The following is a 13,206-nucleotide window of genomic DNA, read 5'->3' on the forward strand; positions in this document are numbered from 1 at the left end:
TGACCTGAAAAGAGTCAATTTTGTTTTTGCATACGAACGATTCGTCAAAGTCCATTGCATTTGTAGGAAATTGAGAAAGAGTTGCTATCAATTATTAGTTAATAATGTAAGAGTTGTGATTGACTCGAAACGCGAAAATCCATTGACTTTCAGTGTCGTTCGCACATTTGATGTTCCTTCAAGCAAACAATTTACAAAACGATCGTTTATTTGCAATTCGTTTCCATTTCGTTATCATTGAACATCATAGCAACGTCTTTAAATTGAAATCATTTTTGGCTGGGCAAAGTCTGTTTGAACTTGAAACGATTGCTTTGATCAAATTGATTAAACCGAGATTTAGATGCTGAAATTCAATTGTGCAATCCATTTAATACCGAAGCTCACGGCGATTATCGCATTTACAGCTTCTCTGATGAACGACTCATGAAATACGATGATTATCACATTTGGTATTATATCGCACTGCTCGGTGCGATTTTCTCATACTCATGATGTTGTTGATTTTTTGCACACACACACACGCAACCGCTTGACAAAATCATGATTAAAATTAATTTTTCAAACGAAAATCACCATTGTACAATGCGATCATTAAATGCGATCAACAGATGAAAAGCAAGCGCGCGCGCTTGTGAACGGGGTCAAGTGTAATGATATTTATCTTTCAATTGAGAAATTAGTTTTAATCGCAACTCAAAACCAACAAAGATAAATTTTGAAAAAAATAAGCTATAAATCAAACGGCACACAAATTAAATCGAAATGACATTTAGGTTTTGTTTGAATTCAAACGATGTCGATTGAATGAAAAGACGTGCGATCATATGTGGGACTGAAAATGACTATAAGAATCTCACCTCATGCTCTGGCTTGTTGAAGTTTTCGTAAGTAAGAGCAGGAGAGATTCCATAATTCATTTTCATTCTCATCTATATGTGCTTTGCACTAAATCGATTCAAAAGCATCGGCAAAAATTAGAGCCTAACAACGCGGTTTCAACACCTGAACTTAATGAATCGTAATGAAAAACCTCAATGAGCTGAGGTTTGTTTTCAACCAATTATGAATGTGAATTCATGACGTTCATCTAAAAAAGGTCAATTTCAATGCGAAATGTGTTGGAAAAAAGAATAAACAAGATACATCTAAAATAAGATCGAAAACGAAGTCAAGCCAAACGAAATATGATTAAAATGACACGAATGAAATCAACAAACTGTATCGAAATGAAAAAAAAAAACGCAAAATCGACGAATCAAAAAAGGAACGGAATGGAAACTTTATGAAATACGAAGAAAACAGAGTAAATATGAAGAAATGCTTGAACGAAGGCAAAATGAAGAAACGATGATAAAAATTATCATCCAATGTTTTGAAGTGAGTCGTAATCAAATCAGTTTCGTGTGTGGTACCAAATCGTTTTTTTATTGTTCCCAATGGTTCTTTTGGTTCCGATTTTTTTTTCACTTTTCCGTCCACCTGGTGTGCGAGAGGTAGTTTGGTACCATTTTTTCGAACCAAACGATATTGCACCTTTTTCTGCATGTTTCACATTTTGAGCATTGAAATCGAGTCCAAAAGGCACCTTTTATCGAAACCCAAATCAAAATCCGGCGTTCGAATCAAAATGCTGTGATTTATAATAATTGGCGAATGTATCTCTTTTAATATAAAAAGTGAAATATACGTCTAAAAACCCCACCAAAGAACAAATCGTCGTAAAAATGTCATTATTTTTGCATAGAGAGCGAAAAAAAAACCGAGAAAAAAAAATCTTACCTTTCAATAGATTTGCTTTCACAAGACCGACAAAAGTTTTATACCATTGTCATTCAATCTATTCTGAATGCGATGTAAATAATCCCAAAGCAACAAAAAAAAATCAGTGTTCTTATGGTTTCGATTTCAAAATATCCGCCGAAGAAGATCGGATAAATGTTATTTGGTTTCACCGATCCACCACAGTAAATGCATTCAATGTGGCTATTGCAATAAGTTCATTGCACGCAACAAAACAATGTTAAAACAATGGATATATATTTTGTGCAATAAAAAAATAAACTATATGGTCAAACGCGGCACGATAGCAGACACCAAAAGAGATTGTTATTTGCGCACAAAATGTAAGTAATTTTCCAATTGTCTTCACTCTACACGCACGTCTCAGGTAGCTTTCAAACCTAAAAATTCACTACTTTGGTTTTTAAAAAAAGCACACACTCGCGCGCACTCACAGACACCAATTCCTAGGTTCTAAATGCAGATATATAAATAAATTGTGTGTTTGGACGCTTGCACAGCTTCATTCATTATTCATTGAATTCGGTCGCGGTTTGCAAGTAAAACGAATTGCAAAAACAGCTTCCAAGAAATGCGTGCAAATGCAGTGCAATAAAATGAAATAAACAACAGGCACACAGCGTGCACATAAACACACACAGTTCAGCGCATAGAATTGCTTCTAGCCAATTCAATGTGGCACATCCCGGGAGAATTAACACAATCACTCTCTCGCAGACGATGGGCTTCGACAGTTTCCAATGCAAAACACACTAAACTTTTAGCAAGCAAAAACGAAGTACAAAAATGCCCATAAATTCACTATGCATATGAACACGGTTCGCTTCTTGGAAATTGTCAATTCTTTCGTTGTTTACGCGCGATCACTAATTTTTTTTGTTTTGTTTCGTTTTTTTTTGTCGGGATTTTCTTTCGATCGGCTTACGCCATAAGTACATATTAATCTTCGTTTTGATTTCTCACTCTCTCATGTTTTTGAATTTGATGCTTGTTATTCACATCGCGAAATTTTTTCCAATGAATTTCGTACTAATCAAAAAATTTCTCTTTGTGCCACACAATCAATAATAATAGGAAAAAAAAACTCGCGCTCGCACACACAAGTGTTATAAAACCAAACTTATAAATTCATCAAAATTCGACAGTTTTTTTCTTCAGTCGTGGCTTGCACAAAATTTGCATAAATGCTAACTAGTCTAATGTCATTTCAACTAACGGCCACTTAAACCGTTTTTTTTTTCTTCTCAATTTGAATAAATTTAATCACATAAATCTTGATAACAGCTGGACAAAATACAATTCACTTCATAAAAAAAGACAGAGCGGGTCTTATCAGATCAACGAACCGAATTTTGCTGCGGACAAAAAAAAATACCAATTGCGATTGAAGAAAGTATTGAAATACGGTGTGATGCGCATGCGACTCAAAAAGCAACTGAAGCAATTGTTTACAAATTGCAATGTTGGTGCGCGAAAACGATCGTCAACGCAAAACCACACGGCGAACAGGTATTGTTGAGTCTTTCTTTTGCATTCGATTCGCTTGGTTTGGATGGGCGACGCACGGTGGCTTATGCTCGATCATTTCCCCGCCGTTAAGGCGCAACTATGCTCGAGTTATGCTGTCGCGCGATGAACGAACTGCTTTGATTCGTTCTTATGCGCTCTCTTTCTCTCTCTCTCTCTCTCTGCTTAAATCTACCTCGATGTATAGAGCTACTTGATCTTTTTCTGTGTTTCGGTCTTCGAAACACGAGAGATGTTTCGATCTCTTTGTTTTTTTTACTTCTCCTGAGCACTGTTTCGCTCGCGATACACTTGCTTCATAACAGGTAGTATTGCGAAGGGGAAATAATTCGAAAAAAGCAGTGAAAGATCATATATAAAATTTGTGTGAGCCCTGACCATTTCCCCGACTGTACTGCGTTGCCGTGTCACATTTACATTTTGTTGTTGTTAGAAAGTCGTGCGCGCACTCATGCACTCTGTTCGTTGCTTTTTTATCAGTTTTATGGATGTTTCCACACGCTCGTTCAACTAAAAGTCATAAATATCGTTTGGTGCGGTTCAAACGATGCATTTCATTCATACGGTGCTGCCATTGGCATTTGGCCATTGATCCAACTGTATAAGCGCAACGCAAACGATAGTCGTCAAAAAAAACGCGTAACAAACACTACAATAAGAATTCTGTTCTTTTTTTTTCGTTAAGTTCTCTTTCTATCTCAAAACGGTATTCAATGGTGTTTCGTGCAAGAACTTGAATCTTGCCATAAAATCGGTTTCAATGATTAATCAAATCTGCGTTGTTTTTTCTTTATGACGATGTGCATCTTCTTTACATATCACAACAATAATGCTGTGTGTGTGTGTGCATCTTTTACGGGATTTGAAAATACTCAGAGTCCATTCATTTAATTCTCACGCTCGTGAGCCCATATCGACACTGTTCTGGTCATGTCTATGGCCTGCAGTCCAGCCGTACTTTTTTCCTTCTTCTTTAGTTTTGCCTTCGGGCCATTCATATATTCTCTCAAGTTTTATTTAATTTCTGGTTGTTGATTCATTCAGCAAACGCATAAGTGCATTCACTCGCATGTTTACCTTTTCGATTTCTGGTTTTGCTTTTCGACGCAGAAAAAAAAATATGTTCAATTTAAAATCGATTCCTTTTATGAACATTTCATTCGCACCTTACGCTTTACAATACGGTCTTTTTGCTGAAACAACCAGTGGTGCTGTTGTGTTATAGGAAAGACTCTTTTCTATTTGCGAGGTTTTGACTCTTTTCTATTTGTGTTTTGGAAAATAAGTGATCAAAGAGAGAGCGAGAAAGAGAGAAGACCTTCGAAATAGAGAGAGAAAAAGAGGGAGATAGTGAGAAGGACCCTAAAGTAGAGAAAGAGTGATCGAAAGAAAGAAAGATGGGGGAAGAGAGAATAGAAACTCGAGACATTTAATATCATTTCCACTGTGAATCACCGTGTGACAGAGTGTCCATCAATTCAATATTTCGATCAAACTCATTATTTATGCAAAATATTAAATCGCACTTTAATTTACGCCATTCAAACTCATAAATTATAAGCTGCTTTATTCAGACGTATAAGTTTTTATGTTGATTTTCCAATAAATAAAAAAATTATAGGCTTGTACTCAAAAAGATCGACACCATCCATCTAACCCGTTTTATTATTCATTGAACTTCCAATATGTATAACCATTTATTGGTGCGATTATGTTTTTTCGCTCTCTCATTCCGTTTTATGAGCGTTTTGTATCGCTCGCAGCCTATGCGATCGTTTTGGCTTATAGGGCCGAACAACAAAATTACCGTAAAGAGATGAATGAACCCCAGTCAAAGATTTTCAATTCAATCAAATTGAATATTTCTCCGACACGGCAAGGAAGTGTGAAACAATAAACGTGATACATTTATTCTTTACGTTTCAATATTGATACAAACAAACCACATGAGATGTATCTACTTAATTGGATGTGTTGTTCAACAGCAACTTTTTCCCGCAGTTTCTCGTGGTGGGCCGAATTGAGTCGAAAGACAATGCAAAACATCGATCGGACAATTTAAAAATAGGCAATTTAAAAATGAAAAGCACTTTTCTCCGTGCGACAAACTCTCTTCGAAAGTTAATGACAATCTCGATGTTTTTTTATTCCACAGATGAAATTACGCACACATTGTGGTCGGGGTCTTTGGTGTTTGTAAAAAAAATTACGGTGTTTGCCGAAAACATGAGTTTGGTACCCATTTGGTGACTTTACCGGTGTTTGACCATTCAACTTGCATATTCAATGAACACCTACAGTTTTTATCCAATTCTTGAGCTTCAAAAATTGCGTATTTCATGTTGAAACAAAAATCGCAAAAAGGTTAACGTCCGACATATGTCATTATTATGCGTGGATTGAACTTCAATTTTGTTCGTGTTTATTCAATCAATTTGCATAGCGCTTTGTTTGGCCGAACCAATAAAAGACAAAATATTTGCTTTTCACATTGATATTCACGCCTAATCCAATCTATATTCATCGATTGGTGATGTATTCATTTAGGTAATTTTGAAAGAAGATTGAACTTTCATCAAAAGAGATCAAATTCGATACATTTCACCATTTTTTACGAAATTTATAATTCAAACGCTTCGTGGAAAAGTCACAAAAGATAAGCCATTTCAATGTAAATAACGAAGAAGCCGATGATATTTGCAGACAATGTGTCTTCGCTATTGACCACTTCTAACACGTTTTGAAATCGTTCGATCTGGATTTTGACTTCATTCAACCGACCATCAGCCTTTTGAGATTTTGTGTAAATAAACATAAAATGGCTCTTAATTAGCTGAGAAAAGGTATGTTGATACCAAAAAAAACACGACAATTGTTGTCATTGTCGGCTGAAAATCAAGTTCTCTTACCTTTGACATCGTGGTTTTCTCATGTTTACGAAGTTGTGGTTGCTTGCACGCCTTCTGTAAAATGGTGATGGTTTGTTTCTTACTTTTAATTTCCTCCAACTGAAATGGCAAAAACAAAACACATACATTATTCCTCTGTCAGACGATTTTCTTTTTAATGGCAATTCTTGATGAGATTTTTTCTGTTTTGCTACAAGAAAAATGACTTTTTAAATTTCACTTTATGCTTAAAAGATACAATTTATCGTTTGTGATAAAAAAAAACAACAACAATGCGATTCTCATATCAATTTCATGTCGCTGAAGTCGATTTTCTCACAAAACAATACAATACGGTTGTTGATTTGAACAAAATAGATCGACGAATCTCACAGCATTCGATGCAAATCACGGTGTTTGTTTGTTGCGGTGATATAGTCGCTTGTTTATTGTAAATGTTGAGAGTCAGAGGTTGCACGAGATCGAATAGAAAGTGTATGCATCTGATAAAGAAGACAACACAGAGACACTCGTAATTAAATCATTTTACTAGCCATTTAATTGGCGTAGAAACATAGGCCGTTTTGTCTTGTGTCGAACTCACTTTCATTCGAGTTCAAAATGATTTACAATTATTGCGACAATGATGAGATCGCTATTTTAATTCCATTTTTATTTTTAAATCCACAACGAGTTTTAATAACAAGCAACATCTTTTAATAATCAACAAACACAATTACAATACCTTTACAAATTTGATTCATTAACATTTCATGCAGAGATGATGATGGAATGAGATAATATCAGAGGATGTGCCGATTTGTTTTTTCTTCTTCATTTCGTTCAACCATTTTAATTGTGAACGATTTTAATTTGGTGCACACTTGAATAGGCTGAATTGGATGATGATTGGGAACTCTTTTTCTTGATGAATGAACGCACATTAAAATGATAAATTTTCACTTGAATTCGAAACGAAGGTTTGAAGAACGAGACCTTTGTTCAAGGTAGCACATTTCCATCGTTGATTTGGAGATCAATTCAAACAACGAATCGAAATAATTGATCAAAGATTGGAAACGGTTGATATGATAGGTTTGAATTATTTGAGCAGAAAATTTGTTGTATGGGAACAATTCGACTGAATGTCATTCATTGATTTGTTCGATTTTTTTTTTTTTTTGCATTTTCTGTTTAATAAAACGATTTTAGTCATTTGACTCTTGATCGAAAACTGAGTGAAGTTGTATTGCTGCTGCTTCGTGTAATTGCAGGCACAATCGAATTGTGTCGCTAAGAACGAGGAGCGATTTTGAGAATTTTACATCATGCATTGGTACGGTTGTGAGCCTGGATAACACTTCCTTAAATCGTCTGAACAAAACCACGTGACAGTTGAGTATTCTTTTGATTTACTAGAGGTTTTATGGGTTAATGGAACATCTTTACTTGCCGACCGTGTCCATGTATGGTGTTGACACCAAAGATTTTAGAGGGACACAATGGCAAAAATTCAAAGGGAGTGCTGGGGAAAATCCAAAATGGATGCCGGCAAAAGTTCATTGCATCAAGCGTAGAAAAATGTTAAACAGGTTTCATTCGGATCGAAATTGATTACGGTAGGAGGACGAATATCTGTAAAACCTATTTGCAAATCGAAAGAATCTCGTCAAATTTGCTCCTAAAGTACAGTTCTCAGATTTTTCTAAGGAGAGTAATTGGGACCCTCGAGAGCTGGGACACCTATGCCCTTGTTTTCACTCATGGACCCGCTCCTGATATATCTTGAAGACGTACAAGAACGAGAGTAGGAGTTGATGAACTTTAAGTCAAAACTGAAATAACTTCCCCACACTAGGTGTGTGGAAAAGTACAATCAAAATGAATAAAAATGCATTCTCAGCGACACAATTACTGCGCAAAGCTCATTCCGTCGGAATTAAATTTGCTTATGCATCTGACGAGAAGGATAAAACGATGACGAAAAAAATTGAAAATAAACAAAATAAATACACAATAAAAAATCTCTCTGTAGGTAAAATCGAATTGATTCGATGGATTTCTTGTAAAATAATTTAATCAGAAAAATTTATTATTAGTTTACGATTCACATCAGTCATCGACCGATAAAACGCGATTATTTTTTATAATAAGAATTCTGTATTGAATTTAAAAAAGCAAAAAAAATATCTTAATTTTTCATGCGATAAATCAGAACCAACGATCGATTCTTCGCTTTTCAAGTGACTTGTGATTTCATTTGATGAAATTGCGCAAAACCAAAACAAGAAAAAAAAATCGAAGTTCATTTGTGCACGCAATTCCAAGTATCCATGCTGTTTATCTCGCTTTTGTTGTGTGCCCGTATAAATCGAAGTTGCGTTTAAATCTCTATTTCAAAAGTATAAATTGAAAGGTAGCTTACGGCATTTAAAATCACAGCAATCATTTTTGATTGCGTGTGTATTTCTATGCCATTGCATATCAAGTCAATTCTAACCGTTGAAATTCGTTATCATTCCGGACGTCTCATTTTGTACATTCGGTGTATTCCCACTTGCGTTTTTATTTGTGGCTAATGAACCGTGCAGAAATATATATAAAGAAAGCTTCGTCGACATTGTAAACAACATGACTCACCGATGCGGTATTTAAAGTGAATAGGAACCAAAGAACAGAAAAAAAAACACCGTCATCAACCTGGAGAGGTCGGAAGAGTGTCGTTCTTTATTTAACCGTGCACCGAAAATCATGTTTTCGGATTCTATGTACGAAAACAAAATGTGCCTTGCGGGTGCGATGCTGCTTTAAAACCGTGAACCTAAAATTGCAATTGTACCGCCCACTCGTGCATCGTGCTCTTCATTCATCTCCCTTTTCAATCCATTTGGATCGACGCTTTTTTTTGCCTTTGAGTGTCCGTAATTTGCGTTAAACGAAGCAAATCCCGTTCACGATATAATTTCATTTTTGCAAACATTTTTTTGGTGCTGCAAAAACGATACGACGATTATATGAATCCTCTCTCTCTCCCTATCATTGATTCACTTGTTGTTCATTCATTATGAATCTGTGTGCAATGCCACGTATGAGTGCCCCGCGGCCAAAATACAGTTCAAACGTTGTAATTGGAGAGATGAAATTTTTGACCGCCGGCCACTGAAAAAACAACGCACATTTTATCAACATTATGCGGACCGAACACGATTAACAACAAAAACAAAGAGGCTAGCCCAAAACTTTCCCACGGTTTATCGTCAATGAACAACAAAGACGACACACAATTATAATTTTTTTACCCAAAATCGCTCTGAATTACTCGAACATGAACCGAAATCTTGGTCACGTATCAAAGTGTGGATTTCATTTTACTGAATTGGCAAATGCAGACGAGATTTATTTGGAACATGCAATATTCGAACGCACAAATCGACAATTAAATTCGAAAATATTGACCAAAACGATGGAATCAACTGGTGCTACCGCAAGAACAATTTGTTGTAAAGAGAGATGGATGTCAGTCATTATGTGCTTTTTTTAAAGTGCGGACTTCATTTGAATGCAATACATTCGAATTTTTTGGGAAAAATGTTTAAACGCAGTTTTGAGGGGAAGATTTAGAGCTTGGCGAGCGAAAAAGGTCTTCAACTTCGGACTGATAAATAAAGTGAAATAAATGCCCATTCTTTTAAGCCAAAGTCAAGAAATCATCTTTTTTTTAAATAAAATTGGGTAAAAGTATGCGTAAAGAAGTCTGTAGAGTGGCAATTTTCCGGAACTTTAGCAAAAATTGGTTAAATCGGTTGCAATTTAAAAGTTTTACAATGTTCGTTAAAAGCGCATTTAATGCGAAGCCCTTGGCAATGCTGAGCGATGCACTGCAAAACGCGTACACACCAAAATTGACGTCTGTCCGATTTCATGCGAACGAAAATGTTTTGTTCTTTCAGTAAATGCCTGTATTCGATTGCAAAGTAATGTATTTGTGACGATATAGTCGAGTGTATCCACATGGGTCTTTCGATAAAAAGATGTTTTGTTAGTCATGGGTGTTGTTGTATAAACTGCGTGTCGCCCGGTGTGTTCAGTCGAATGCATCCGATTTTAATTAAATTCTCAATATATAAACGCACTGAATCGAAATGCCATTGGATCGCATGTTGAGAGAGATGTTTTTTTGACAAAAAGGTATATGTGTATAGTTACAAATGGGTGATAGTATTTGAAAAATGTCAATGAAATCATTGTCATTGTATGTAACATATTTTGGCACTTTTTGATTCGAAATTGGGCTGTTAAAATCCATTCATGAATTGGTCGTACCGCATATCAAGCTACTCCATATGCAGTGGAGAAACCGCATGGTCTTGTCCATTGATATGGCTTAAAACATTCGCACAACAAAACGGTAAAGTGTTTTGTCGGAATTCGATTAGAGAGTTTGGTCAAGCACAAATTTCACCTAAAATTCGTTTAAAGATTAATTGAAATGAATTCAAACACACCAGACCAACGCACACTGTGAGTCACCCACCGAGAAAATGTAATTGTTTTACACTAGAAATACTTACCAATCGATTTATCTCCACTTTAGACGCCTTCTCAGATTGGCTTAATCGCAATTCGTACTCATCTTTCAACTGGCGCATATCAGAGACTTTCCGGCGGTCAGCTTTTGATGTTTTCTATTTGTGTGAATAGAACAAGTGAAGAGAAGTTTTCTTTTATTGAAATCATTACACAATGGAATTGTTGGCGCTGCTTTTTAATGACAAACATTCACATTTTAAATACACAATTTGCGGTTTTATGACAACACTTCAGGCCGAACATTATCGGTTAATTTTATTATTATTTCATTTCAATCAATATTTCAGCATTTTATGCAATCCGTTTTTTTTTGCGCCCATTCAACAACAACACAGTAATTACAATCAGAATGCCCACATCATTTCGCATTGGGAATAAAACACACGAGGATGTAATAAAAATAAACCAATTCAGAATTCAAATACCAACCGGAATGGAATTTCAACTTTTATTTTTATTTCAATTGTGTGTATTTAAAACATAAAAAAATTTAACAGCGTGTGAAAATTGTTTTGAGTCATTTTACTTGGAATTGGCGTTGAATGGTTTGAAATTGATACTGATTATATCATCAATTTTAAAACGGATTTTATTGTGATGAATGGAGTTGAATTTTTTTATTAATAATCTACGATTCTTATCTTGAAATAAGAGTGTAATTCAGCGCATTTGAAAGAAAGGATTTTGGATTTTGCCATAATTTTGACCAATTAGAACCGACTGTTCATCTAAAGAAGCCTCTCGTACGCTCTCAAACAATATCAAATGGGGAGCATAAGAGAGCGGACTTCGATGTCTCAGAGGGGGCATATGGTGTATATCATGGACAGGGCGAATTGACCAGCGAAGAAAGATTTGAAAAGAAGCGATAAGATTTCTGCCTAAAATGATGAAAAAATAAAATTCACGTATAGTTGGCGCTACATTCTATGTGATAAGCGTATACTTTCCACTTAGTCCGTTGCAACGGAAAACAAGTTTGCATAGAATGCAGCGCCAAAATTTGTGAATATTATTTTTTATCGTTTTAGGCAATAAATCTATGGTTTTCTTATGGCTTCTTTGCAGAATCATTTTCGTTTTAGTTTTGCAGACCAAATCGAGTAGTACAGAAGGAGAAAAATATTTGAATGGGAAACGTTTCCTTCCGTCCATAATTTTGCTGTTACAGTGAATTTTTAATTATATGCTCTGATATGCACAAATTTAATGCACACAAAGCTACCTGAAATCGCAGTCAACTACTAAACGCCCAGCACTGAATACCTCTCTGATTAAAAGCAAAAAAATGTATCTCACCTGGACTTGTTCTGCCAGATTCTTATTTGTCTCTTTGAGTGTCTCAATTTCTTTGAGAAGTCGGTCGATTCTTGTCGATTGCTCCAAAAGCTGACTATTTTGAGACATTGGCACCGGAGTCGATGCGCCCGTTCGATCGACACATCGTTGATATCGCTTCGAATTGGTGCCGGCTTGTTTTTCGCCACGCATTTTCCATGATTGAATTTTCTCCTTACGAAAATTGGCATCATTTTGAGCGCTGTAAAAAGAAAAATTATGATAAAAGTACGAAGTAAAATAGGCTGCATTTTTCCATCCACAAAAATGTAGAAAAAAGAATTAGTGAGTGTAAAAGATTCCCTTACCGTAAAATTCGTACGGCGTTTTGTTCATTGGCCAGCGCCGTTCGAAGTGTGTTGATTTCCATGCGTAGTTGATCGGCCTGTGCATTTAGCTTCTGAACGGTGTTCGTATGAATGTTTTCATATTTCAAGCGTAATTTATTGGTTTCGGTGTGGTTGCATTTTGCATCTTTTGTTGGTTTGGCGGTGGTCGGTGGTGTTTGTTCTAAGTCCACATCGTCTTTGGTTGGATTTGAAATATTGCCATTGAGATTTGGTGGAATTTCAATTTTTTGCCGTTTATTTTCATGTTGAACAATTGCATAGTTAATGTCAATTGCTTCGTTTTCAATGCCATCGATTGATGTGGATTTCTTGCGCTTGGTTTTCTTTTTTAATTCGGTATTTTCTTCAATGTGCTCCGTTGAATTCGATTCGCTTTCGATTTGGCGAACCGACAATTCATCGGCTTGAACGTTTTGCTCTGGTTCTGAGCTTATCATTTTTGCAATATTTTTCGGTCTCACAATTGCTTTTACGTTTGTTTTTTCGTTCGTGAGTTCGTCTGCTTTAAAATAAGCTTCAAACGTGAGTAGAAAGCTTGATAGCAGTTGATAAGTTTGGTAAACGTTGACAGGTTTCGGACAGCAATACAAACGTCGTTATGGTGAATTTCACCGTTTGAATTTAGTCTGCAAAGAAAAAACATAGATAGGGATTTAGAGATATTTTTGCTGTTATTGTTCGGTTTGATTCACAATTGTATAAAAGTGTTT

At 35.7% G+C, this 13,206-nt stretch overlaps 1 protein-coding gene across 1 annotated transcript in view; it reads right to left on the reverse strand.

The window, feature by feature from the left end:
- The window catches only part of LOC116348545 (janus kinase and microtubule-interacting protein 3-like), a 133,451-nt gene that overhangs the window by 82,158 nt on the left and 38,087 nt on the right, over nucleotides 1–13,206 (reverse strand). Inside the window, exons 2-5 of the mRNA XM_031779573.1 lie at nucleotides 12,455–13,122; nucleotides 12,108–12,348; nucleotides 10,790–10,903; nucleotides 6,240–6,338 (exon numbers count right to left, since the gene is read on the reverse strand). Of these exons, the coding sequence (XP_031635433.1) occupies nucleotides 6,240–6,338; nucleotides 10,790–10,903; nucleotides 12,108–12,348; nucleotides 12,455–12,933 (933 nt within the window). The 5' untranslated portion in view covers nucleotides 12,934–13,122. The remainder of the gene's footprint in view (nucleotides 1–6,239; nucleotides 6,339–10,789; nucleotides 10,904–12,107; nucleotides 12,349–12,454; nucleotides 13,123–13,206) is intronic.

The sequence above is a fragment of the Contarinia nasturtii genome, unplaced genomic scaffold, assembly GCF_009176525.2.
Source record: "Contarinia nasturtii isolate CC-2019 unplaced genomic scaffold, AAFC_CNas_1.1 Cnas_scaffold_2490, whole genome shotgun sequence".
In the NCBI taxonomy this organism is placed as follows: Eukaryota; Metazoa; Arthropoda; class Insecta; order Diptera; family Cecidomyiidae; genus Contarinia; species Contarinia nasturtii.